Below are 12,243 nucleotides of genomic sequence, written 5' to 3' on the forward strand. Positions count from 1 at the left end.
TAGTATAACATACAAAATGACCCTTTTTTGCCCTTTCAATTCATTCCCAGAATGAATAATTAGTATTGTCGCATCACAATAAGTTTTTGTTACAATATTGTTTAAACTTATGAAATATCTTAAATTAGCATACCTAAGCCTTTGTAAGTTTGGAGCATGGTTATTAACGGCAGAATCCTCTTTAATTTGTGCAGGACTGTAGATTTTGGTTTAAGCAAGCTGGGTTCACTTACTTTAAGTGGATGTGTTGTCAATCACATTTCCAGTTCCTTTTTAATTTGCCTATTTCAGGGACCAAAGACATATTTTCTGGATACTCTGAGTCTTCACATGTGCATTGCAGGCTTCACAAGTCTGCAGCGCAACCTTTGGGAGTCGGCAAATGCTGGTCGCATTGGAAAAGTACCATGGATGTTGGGTGGCTCAGGCAATAAACTGCAGGACCTTCAGTCTCTTTATTGTGGGAAAGATGATTTAGACAAGTCAATGGTGAAAATATTTGTGGAAGGGACGCTCGATGATGTTCGAGAACATTTCCAGGTATAAAGAAAAAAAAAGGAAATTAAATAAGGTTCTTTAAAAGTAGAATATGAAAAATTAAATGTTGGCATATATTGGTTTCATGTCACTGGACTTAGTTTCTGTAAGTCGTACATCAAAACTTCTACTTAAATTTTATTTTCTCAGTCAATCTTTACTTAAAACACTTATATTACTAACACGTCATGTAATCTTCTGATGCTGATCAGCAACATTTCTCCTGTTGTTGACAGTTAATTTATTGATCTCTTGTGCAATATTTCCCAGCATACTACAGTTTCCTAAAATAAAGCTATTGATGAAACCAACGCTCTGTTTTGGGCTCTTTAAGTGATTTATCTTTGGCTAATTATTTTTTTCAAAAGGAGTTGGTAACATATTGTGCTAAGGATACAGCTGCAACTCAGGAGGTATTTGCTGCCCTTTGGCCCAAGTTCCTGGATAGGTTTCCTCACCCTGTGTCTTTTGCTGGGATGTTAGAAATGGGATCAGCATATCTTCCCGTCAATCACTCTTGGGAAAATTACATCAGGGATGCTGACAATACCTATGATGACTTAGAAAATGAGATGAAGCGCTCACTGATGAAACTGGCAGATGATACTTGCAATTATCTTCATGGAAAAAGGTTTGGAAAGAGTTGGCCCGTATTAGATAATCCAAGACAGTCTTGAATTCTGAATTCCACGCCATGGATTCCAGATTCAAACTACTGGATTCTGAATTCCTTGTCAGTGGAATTTGGATTCTGGATTCCAATTGTTAGCAGGTTTCTGGACTCCTAGAGCTGAATCATGGATTCCAAAGCCCATGACTCTGGATTCTACGAGCAAAAATTTTGTTGTATTCCAGAATCTGAATTACCTTACATGGAGTGAAAAGAGTTATAATCATTGTTTTTAATCCTGCATTTATTGGTATTGTCTTCATAATACTTCCACGTTAGATACCTGCCCCTGTTGGGGGTTGCAATGTATGCATTATTGAACAAGTGCTTGGTCTGGATACAAATATTTATGGACTGAGAAGAAGTCAAGGACACAAGCTTTGTCAATAAAGGATTTATTATGTGGTCAGAAACAATCTTTTCCTAGTGGGACCATTGGGAAAATCCCGGGTGGCCAAGACGAGCCCGTTTTGCTCGCTTGTGTAGCCAATCGGAACACAAGATTTGCTTGATCTTGCCCACAAAAAATTTTATATGCTGAGAGCATAAACTGCCGCTTATAAACCCTGGTCTTATACATCTACATAAGGGGTATTAGGAGGGCTTTTACATGGAGGGGCTTATATCCGAAGAGGCTCATGACCAAAGTAGAAAAATTGCTTCTAAACAGGTTATAGCGTCCTGATCAACATGCCTTTTGCATTTATTGGTTTTAAATTAATATTCAAAACGTCCTTATAAATCTAATTCCTTTTTGTTCATGGTTAGGTAAGCCTATAACAGGGTGTGTGGGCGTGGGTGTGGGTGTGGGGGGTTATAAGTGGTTGAGCTTATAAGCAGCAATTTAGGGTATTTATGCAGCACATTCCTGTTCTTTAAATTTGGTTAGGTATGCAGAGGATGCATGGCTCTGGGAATTAGACTGGTCAGTACAAGAAATAAGAACCAAAAAACTGAAACAGCCAAAGAAGAAAAGGCAATCCAAGGCTGAAAAAAACACTACTAATGTTATCAGAGCTGTTGAAGAAACGTCTGGCTTGTTTTCTGAAGATGAATTGATCGATGATAACAATGTGGAGGTAATTGAAGGATTAAAGAGCTCCACTGATATGATAGCTACCGTTCCTCCAGCTGTGGATGTGATGTACAAGAGACGACAGAACTTGCCAGGTTATCCAAAGTAAGTGAATTATTGTTGTTGTTGTTGTTGTTTTTTATTTCTTTCAACTTTTAATACTCCATTTTACAATTTCGACAATGCGCAATTTAAAAGGGCTGGCTTTTAGGGAGAGGGAAAACTGGAGAACACGAGGAAAATTCTCTCGCAGTAAGGGAGAGAACCAACAACAAACTCAACCCACATCAGGGAACTTATTAGAGACACCCAAGAAGGCAACGGTAACGAAGACGTCTTTGAATTCTTTAAACATTAAAGGACCGTAAGTAAGTTCGAAAAAAGAAACAGAGAAAATCGTCTTCTTGTTGTTTAAAACGTGAAATGTGGAAGTTTCAAGTCGTAGTCGTACAGTGACTGCAAAGAAATAGGCAAAAAATTATGATGCACGTGTAGAGTTGTCGATTCACAACAACGGGATGATTGGCAACGACGATTTTTAGTCAATCAATCACTCAATCGACCAATCAATCATTATTTAAACACGTGACAACAACAGAGCGTTGCAAGTATTGTTGCGACCTTGTTTTTTGTAAATCGTCTTGTGTAACCCACATCGGCGTCAAACCTATTGCTTTAATGACGTTCCCGTTGCTTTCGCTGTCCTTGGATCTTAAAAGGGACCTTACTAAACTACGACGACGACGGCAAAAAGAACGTCAAAAAAGCAATAGGTTTAATGCAAAACAACAACTCTGCACGTACATCAGGCTTTTTTTTACATTTCTTTGCTGTACCTGCACAGCTACGACGTGAAATGACCAAATTTTAATTTTACTTGAGAACGGGAACGGCAAGGCGATAAAATTTTAGCTAATTCTACAATCCTTATCTGAACTCGGGCGCGGTCCCCTCTTTTCAGCTCCAACCAAACTTCCCTTCTTTTAAGTAACAGGGCGAATTGGGATAATCGCGAAAAAGTTTAAAATGATGCGAAGTCTGTTTTTCAGTGACGTTTTCATGGACGTCGCCGTTGTCGGATCGTAAGGTCCCTCCACAGGCGCGGTTACACTAGACCTTTTTCCCAATGCTCCCCTTGGGAAAATAGCTTGGGTTGGTTTGCTCTGGGTCTTCATCACTGTCATGTTTGAGGTTACACAGCGGTGAAAAAACTTGAACCCGGTTTCACGGGAAACTTCGTAAACATATATATCGTAAACGGTTTCGACCAGTTTTACTCTTGTAACAAAATGTCCCCGTAGATTAAGCTTAGCCAAAGTGATTCAGCCCTTAATTTTGAGACTGCTGAAAAACAAAGACGTCGACTTCATTCTCGCTTAAAAGAAAGGCAAATTCTTGCTCAAAACTCAAAAGTACGGGTTTAAAATAATGGTTGCAACTACTTCATAAGGAAACAATTCTTGAACACTTGCGAATGTTCAAGGTGCTTTTGAATTTAACAAAAAGTTAATTATTCACAGCTGTGCTCAAAATCCTGTTAAGTTTCCAAACCTTGAGTCCAGTTTCGCGTAGGATTTGGCGCCAAGACGAACTCGGCACGTTCACGTGAACAACACGTGATTTTTACTGTTTGGCACATTTCACTTTGTGTGATCGGTTGAGCCGCTTTGGGTTCTTATTAACCCGTATAACTTACCTCGGAAACTGTCTTAAGTAATTCTTTTGTTCTTTTTGACGTATCCATGGAAATTACCCCGAAACAATTTCACCTTGGTGAAATCAGTCGCACTTAAAAAATTGCTTTCCCATGGGCAACAGCCATTAGTCCGTGGATAAAATGGCTAGTGTAACCGCACCTATTATGGCGTCGACGTTGAGACCTACCACGATGGAGGCAAGCAAGTGCTCTCATCACGGGGCCGACCTTGATCCAACAGAAACCATGAAACAAACACATCTCGTTCATGCGCAATTCAAGACGTAGCTCCTTTATTACTTTAACTTCATTTTCTGCGAAGGTGTTTTCCACAAACAATGCAAACAAAACACATTTTTCGACCGTATTTTTAGGTGGTACCGATCTCTATGTATTGGGCCATCGGACAAAGAAGAGTGGAAGGAAGGGCCTGTAAACATCAGCCCTCAGTGTCAAATTGCGCCCATGCTACTGCGCATGACTTGGGATGGATTTCCACTGTACCACACTCGTAAGCATGGCTGGGGATACCTGGTTCCTGGAAGAACAGATAATCTCACAAGCAATCTGGTCACGTTGCCTAGTAGCGAAGACGAACATGTGGAAACAGAGAAACCAGAGTTAACATTTCCAACTAGGTATGTAGACACGTAAGTTTTGAAAGGGATATGGTTGGCATTAAAACCAAGCAAAATAGGTAGATTTGACCAGGGCTAGATTTTGCACTTACAGGCCTGTGATCGCATAGCTTTGGATCGTTAAGTTCAAGCAAATTAACACAGATATTGCTTGATCTGAAACTGGAATCGTAACACAAGCATAGCTCCACTATTTAATATGTGAACCTTACACAGCTTAAAATCTCGCTCTTATAAGCGGCTAGCGTGGCAAAGTAAGCTTCATCAACTGAGGTGTTTAAACTATAAATTTTGGTGTTTCATTCTTCCACCGACGCATCGGCACAAGTCTCGCCATAGTTGTTCACAGCTATCCGTAATAATCTACAGACTGTACCACAAGAGCTGGAGCTAAGCCGGAATCTTGAAGGCATTTCTCTAAAGTATAATCGATGAAACTCTTGTATGAACATTGCCATTTTTTGCTTACAAGCTATTTTGGTCTTCGTAGGCTTCCTGCCCACATTTGCAGATAGATTTCTTATGTGATTCCTTAAATGTCTAAGAGAGTGGCAGAAAAAATCTTTTCTTTTCCAAAGTCAAAGCGTTTTCGCTTGCTATTCACACCGCGTGGCCGGGTAGCATCTCTAGCGGGTGGGTTTAGGAGGAGTTACTTCAATGAATATCTGACGGTGTTCTTTCACATTTCAGAGCGTTTAATGATCTCTGGAGAAAGCACAGCATGAATAAAAATCAGGAAAAAGGTGATAGCAAGGACTCGACGTTTGATGACAACGAATTGGATGTTTACTCTCTAAGTGAAGATCAACTGTGGACAAAATCAGAGCTGGAAGAAATGAAGAAACCGAGACGCAGTGCCTCGCCAAAAACTGATACTGATACGACTCCGAGTAAGAGAGCATCAAAAGTTAAAAGCCAAGAAACAATCTCGGGTACAGAAAGCAAGCCTGATTTTTATCATGGAGTTGGGCCTTTTAATGATGTTGATCTTCCAGGAGTGTGGTTCTTCCGCATACCTCATAAGGTTTGAAATAGAAACAGAAGAAATTATAAGTTGAAAGTCATAGAGAGCCATAAACCAATTGGAAAAATGGTGTTGGCCGTGTCACGTGGTATTTTAGAGGGGCAGCCAGATCAAAAATAGCGGCCTTTACTGAGGAATCACGGACGTTTTGCTTATTCTAGACAACAAATATTAAAGAACTTGTAATTTAATATGGGTTGAGTTGATCGTTGTGTGTCGGTTATTGATAAATATCAACCGACGGTACCCTGAGAAGTGAGCGCGCGCAATTCTTGTGCGAAACTTGACGACATTTGATCTAGACATTTTAGACTTGTGGAAGGAAATTACAACTCGATGCGTAACTGCTTGTTTTGGCAGCTTTTATCGTTGGTTGACCCCCTAAGAGACCACATGATAGTGATCACTGATCTGCGAAACACTGACAAATCACGATTCGTCGTGAAAGGAGTTCAGTTTGCTGCCAAAGCCGTGAACACTGGTACTGAACTGCACATGAGCAGAGCATTTCGGCAAACTACTCTTTTCCCTACTGCGCACGAGCAGACTCGTTCGAAGCTTGTTATCAGCCGCTGACGTACATTAATGGTTTTTGGGCAAGAGATAATCTATAATTTGATGTTATAACCACCGAACTAAGGAGGACTTGTGGTGAGCAAGTTCTTACCTTTGGCTTTGCTGAGACTACTTCCATTTTAACCGGTCGATTAAAACGTTTAACCTTCAATTTAAACTTTATATATATTTAGCAATTATTGAATTCGGCTGACGTAGGATATCAAAAATTCTGCAGATCGAGGACCCTCCGAGATTGCATTATTATTCATTCAAAATAATTCCAAGTTTAAAAACAAGCTAAAACATTCTTACCTTGGTCGATGTTAAGTTCATATCGATAGTGCATCTTTATCGGGAAGTTTAGGAGATAAAGGGCTGTTCGGGTCCGCAAATATACTCCAAATAGCAGATGTCGTCCGTCGAGTTGTCTTCTTTCTGTTCTTGCCATGTTTTTAGACAACAGTTGTAGTGAAACGAGTAAAATGTTCTCACATTACACACTTCGCCATTAATCACTTCGAAAACAACTAAAACTCGTCCCCAGGTTTTCTCGGTTAACGGTTAAATGATCTACAACTTTGCTGCACTTTTGACGTCATCGGTTCAATATGGCCAATTCTTCCAAATTTGGTCAACAGTAGCTGGTTATGATGAATTATGCGTGTGATTTTAGCCAATCAGAAACGGAGAAATATTTTGAATGAATAATAAATAAAAAAAAGTGTCCCAGTAATTTGATGACAATTTTGATGACTCTGAAGATGACTACCGCACAGATTGTCGAAACATCAGTCGCTGTCAACAACAGCAGTCCTATTCAGGACTACGTTCACCCGGACGATCAAACTCAACCTACTTTGGAAAACTATTTTTGTTAAAACTTGGATCTGCTATATCAAGTGTGACTACAGCCTGAGACAGACGAAAATTAGGTTATCATTTCTGACCTTTTCCTGTTTTGTAGAATGGTGAAAACTACCGTTGCGGGAATCCCTTGGCAAAAGACTACATCAGTAAGATTGAGGATGGAACGTTGGTGGCTTCGGGAGACCACAGCGCTCATAAAACTCTGATCATTAACAAGATGATTTCGTCGTGGAGAAATGCTCAGAAGAGAATAAGGTTCGGATTTTTAGAAAACAGCGTATAGAGGATAAAACAGTTTTATTTACTTAGGTTCGCAAAATTCTTGGCAGGATCACTGCACCTGCGCGTGGTGCTAATTACTGTGGCTCGTAACAGTTGCCTCCCCCATGAAAGATTGACCACAACACCGGGAACTACGTCCCCTAGACGTTACGAACAGTGCGTGGGTTCTTTAACATCCCACAGAATTAATTTGTGCACGGGGACTAAGGTTTATCGTCCCCAGTTATTTAAGACCCTGAATGTTGATCTGGTCGAGGTTTGAACCATCGGCCTCCCGCTTAGCAGACGGGTGCTTATCCATATTGTGGTTAGTGTTCCCTAGGAAATTTGTTTGATATCTTGTTCATAAATCTATTGGAGCATTTACTCTCATTTTAGTGTATGAGTAAAGGTACTAAGTAAATATAATGACTTAAGCACAGAGTTGACCAAAACAGCAATACATAGCTCCTTTTAAGTCTTAAATGTTTTAAAAAATCCTAAATTTTATTTTTGTTAAGTATTGCCGTAAGAAAAGATAGAAAAAAAAGGAGGAAGAAAATCGACAGGAAGTTGATATTGTAGTAAAATGACGCATTCCATGTTCGTCTTCATTTTTCTCCAATCCTGTCCCTCCCAGTGTGAGCCTGACATCGTAGCGGTGTTGTTTTTTTACCTCACAGGTCTCAGTTGGCTGTTTGGTTTGACAGAGACGATCTGCCCGCAGAAATAACAGGGTATGAAAGAAATATCAGGTCACTCAGACATGGGAGGCAGCATGGCTGAGCGGTTAGAGCGCTGGACTTGTTTTTCGGAGGCCTCGAGTTCAAGTCCCGCTCTGACCGCTAGCTTGATTTGCTCGCGGTAGTCCCGAGTTAAGATCCTCGGCCACCTTTGTAAATAGCGAGCTGGTTTGCCTCCAGCCAGTTGGGTTTCTTAACCCGTTAAGTTTGATTTAGATTATTTGTTTCTCGCATTTGCTCGGCCGCACCTTTGCTATAAATACTGCCGAGGGTAAATAACGGAATTGTTATTATTACTATTTTTATTGTTATTACAAATCTTTCTAGTCCTCAATTTTCGATTGCTAGCAACCTCGTCCCCAGGGCCTGCCCCTCCCATTTTTTAAGGAAAAGCCCAGGGGACGAGGTTGTCTTGTTAGGTACAGTTTGGGCATACTCGAGAAATACTCTGCATGAATCGAGTTAAATCTTTGTTTAGGATGCGCTTCATGTTGCTATGATATAGTTTGGAACCAAGGCCTAATAGCGGCGCGGTTGCTACAGCGGGCTTGTTTATGACCATCCGTTTATCAGTAAACAGATGCTCGTACTCGACAAAAAAAAAACAGTTTGACGAGAGAAAACAAGATTGACCAGTCCAGACGTTCGGGCTGCGGCGACCTCAGAAGTTTGACGTGACTCAGCCAGAGCCTCCTTTTTCCCTTATCTCGAAGTAGACAAAAGCTAGGAAGCTCCACTCGCAGGGTGCATTTTGGGTGATATAGCTAAAAGTGTCCTCTTTTCTGATTGCAGATCCGATAAATATAATGCTGATAACGTGCTAGGCACCATCTTGCCGCGAGTTATCACTGCTGGAACGGTAACAAGAAGGGCAGTGGAACCGACATGGCTGACTGCTAGTAACCCCAGGGTAAGTCGCAAAGAATTTTATTAAACAAGAATTTAGGAGTAAGGATATGTTTACACTACACTGGATAGTTTTTTGAGTCGAAACAAAATGCTAGAGCGATTTTCGTATGACCTTGAAAAATGGTTTCGGTAAGTGTTCGTTATTTGTTTTAAGAGCCAATGGATGAAAAGATCAAAACATGGACTCTTTGTTTCCCCCCAAAGAAAACCCTAATATGGAGAGGGTATTGTTTGATTGGCCAATCGTGTTGCAGTATGACGTCAAAGCGAAGTATCGACTGATTTCTAGAAAGTTCTCGGGCATGGAGTTTTTTCACCCGAGAGTTCGCTTAACCAATTAAAAGCCACCCGCGTTTGTATCCGTTCGACAAGCCAATCAAATCGCTCTATTTCCGTTCGTTTTTTGTTTCTGTTTTGTTCGCGCGTTTTCATTCCAAGGTCATACGAAAATCGGTCTATCCGGTGTAGTATGACCAGCAACGGCACAGGACTGGAGCAAGTTGTTCACACTCATCGAACATCGTGCAGGAGCAATTGGCCGAGAAGGACTGGTGCTCTAAATCTCAGTCCTCACTCCTGAATATTTACTTCCGTCTCGGTGGGTTCCAGTCCTCGCTCCTACTTATTCACTTCCGCTGCGGTCCGAATACCTGTTTACTCTGCGCTTATTAATTGTGGCACAGAGCCTGTCCGATATAGGACACTCCACTTTCGAGATCGGTGCGTTGCAGGTTCACTCTGTCGCAGAAAGTAGAATAGTAGTGTAAATTTTTTTACGCCCATTTTCTTCTCAGTCTTTAATGATGGACTTACACTAACCAGGCGCTGTGACAGTAGCCGTTGCATCGGTTCAAGTGAATTATACATGCGGGTTACTCTTTTGGTTGTAACAAGAATGGATACCCCAAAATCAGATTGTCATCTTTACTCAAAATACATAATAGGAGTCTTATAACTTAAGGTTGAACCCGCACCATTTGATGTATAATCCACGTCCGCCTCCATCACCATCAAAGGCTAACCGCCGACACCGGTTAATTTTAACGTACTTTCCATGAGGTTGATTACTACTTTATTGAAAGCTAACCGTTTTTAAGTGAGTGCTTAAGCCTCAACTCTCTCCTTGCACAACTGTCTCTTACTCTGAATTCCCCCTTTTCTCAAAAATCTGCCCAATTAACTCGCATAGATGGTTCTCTACGAGGAGTATAGTGTTGTGTAATAAACATAAGGTGTCCAACCTGCTTTTAAGATATCCATTCTAGTCATAACCTTACTCTTTCATCGGTGTTCGCCTTCAGGAGGATCGGGTGGGGTCTGAGTTAAAGGCTATGGTGCGGGCTCCACCTGGGTACTGTTTAGTAGGGGCTGATGTGGACAGTCAAGAACTGTGGATTGCTGCCATATTAGGAGATGCGCATTTCGCTGGGATTCATGGTAAGTGGGTTATAAAAAATATATGTCAAACGCTGAAGAGAACTAATTAACCCCTTAAGCCCCAATATCCACATATAAATTCTCCAAACTGATCTCCATACATTTCCTTAAAGAATTAGTTGAGAGAATTTGGTAAAAGATCAAATATTTTTCTCTTTGTGTTCAGTTTATTAATTCTCATAGGCTTTGCTCATGACAGTCTATGGATATCGTTAGGAGAAAATTGATTTTGAGCACTATTGGAACTTAAAGGGTTAAAAGGCTGGGTTTGACCAGCGGTCACATTGGTAAAGGGAGCTTAAGTAAGGACATTTTAAAGAGATCAACCGGAAGTGGACGTTTTGTTTTTTTGGAGCGCGATTTTGCCCAAATTTTTGGGTTTGACCAGCGGTCACATTGGTAAAGGGAGCTTAAGTAAGGACATTTTAAAGAGATCAACCGGAAGTGGACGTTTTGTGTTTTTGGACAGCGATTTTGCCCAAATTTTCGGGCGAATCGTCTCTAGACGAGCAAAGACACTTAGCCGCAATACAAATTTGGTAGCGACAAGGCATATTAAAATAATACAGGGCCCATCCCGGTTGACGTGCGCCGTCCACAAGCGTTTACTCGCAAAGGAAGAGGAAGAGAATTTTCGTTTCTACTTCCCTCGCTAGCTCGTACTTCCATGCGTGAAACCAGCATAAAACGTGGGCTGAACAGCACTCGAACTCGCTATCCGGTAGTAATAACTGACTTCGTAAACTTGGCATGTTTGATTTAGTTTGTGATTCATTATTTTAGTGGAAGGCCTGTAAACTAGCTGAATCGGTTACAAAGTTTATAAGCAAAGTATTTACATTGTAACTAAGATGAATTAAATACCCTGTCTTGGCGGATTTTCGCAGGTAGCACAGCGTTCGGGTGGATGACGCTACAAGGTAAGAAGTCAGAAGGAACAGATCTGCACAGCAAAACTGCCGAAACTATTGGAATAAGTCGAGATCATGCTAAGGTGAGATGTTAGTCGAGGTGAGATGGAATATACGGCCATGTTTTCCGTCGGAAAAAAGAAAACAAAAATAACCCTCCAAAAACTGCGCGTGTGATTGATTTTTCAGAAGGTCAGTGGTAGTGCCAGTTCAGTGGCTTTGACAACGTGAAAGTTCCCACATAAACGATGCTCGTGTTCCAGAACTATTAGTATGAAATGTTGCTGGACTTTTACAAAATTTTTCGTGATGCTTTTAAGTTCCTATTGTGATTACTTTGGTCGCTTAGTATTTGTCGCTTATGACTCAGTCAAAAAAGGTTTTAACTAGTATTGTGAGTGAAGTCAGCCTCAGGCGTCTCCTCCTCCCCCCCCCCTCACCCCCCACCAAACCACCGTCAGGAGAGAAAGCGGACTACAGTTAAAAGAAGTCTCCCTCTCTTCCCCCACCCCCCTCCCCCCCCCCACTCACCCACCCGTGGGTTAAGGGGTGACACGGCTGACATTTCACACTGGTTCCTTTGCGAACGTCTTACGTCTGTACAGGCTTCCCAAGGCTGAGCGATTGCGAGCGACTGGGAATGACACAGAACAAACAGCAAACATAACAATCGTTCCTTTTATTTTTTTTTAGATTTTCAACTATGGTCGTATTTATGGCGCGGGGCAAAAATATGCTGAGAAGTTGCTTCTTCAGTTCAACCATCGTCTGACAGAAAGCGAAGCAAAGCAGAAGGCGGAAACTCTGTACGCAAACACCAAAGGAGTTGCCAAGTATGTTATTTCTTTTGTGTAAACTGGGGCTTATTTAGAGGCTATGACTGTCTGTCATTTTAGTCACATTCACGCATGTCCTAA

General features: G+C 41.2%; 1 protein-coding gene across 1 annotated transcript in view; it reads left to right on the forward strand.

Annotated features, from left to right (window-relative positions):
• LOC140936875 (DNA polymerase subunit gamma-1-like) overlaps window positions 1-12,243 on the forward strand; it is a 55,476-nt gene that overhangs the window by 2,335 nt on the left and 40,898 nt on the right. The window contains exons 3-13 of the mRNA XM_073386379.1: window positions 292-540; window positions 906-1,168; window positions 2,097-2,387; window positions 4,353-4,616; window positions 5,307-5,640; window positions 7,163-7,320; window positions 8,010-8,063; window positions 8,862-8,979; window positions 10,280-10,415; window positions 11,303-11,409; window positions 12,020-12,159. Of these exons, the coding sequence (XP_073242480.1) occupies window positions 292-540; window positions 906-1,168; window positions 2,097-2,387; window positions 4,353-4,616; window positions 5,307-5,640; window positions 7,163-7,320; window positions 8,010-8,063; window positions 8,862-8,979; window positions 10,280-10,415; window positions 11,303-11,409; window positions 12,020-12,159 (2,114 nt within the window). The remainder of the gene's footprint in view (window positions 1-291; window positions 541-905; window positions 1,169-2,096; window positions 2,388-4,352; window positions 4,617-5,306; window positions 5,641-7,162; window positions 7,321-8,009; window positions 8,064-8,861; window positions 8,980-10,279; window positions 10,416-11,302; window positions 11,410-12,019; window positions 12,160-12,243) is intronic.

The sequence above is a fragment of the Porites lutea genome, chromosome 5 (assembly GCF_958299795.1).
Source record: "Porites lutea chromosome 5, jaPorLute2.1, whole genome shotgun sequence".
In the NCBI taxonomy this organism is placed as follows: Eukaryota; Metazoa; Cnidaria; class Anthozoa; order Scleractinia; family Poritidae; genus Porites; species Porites lutea.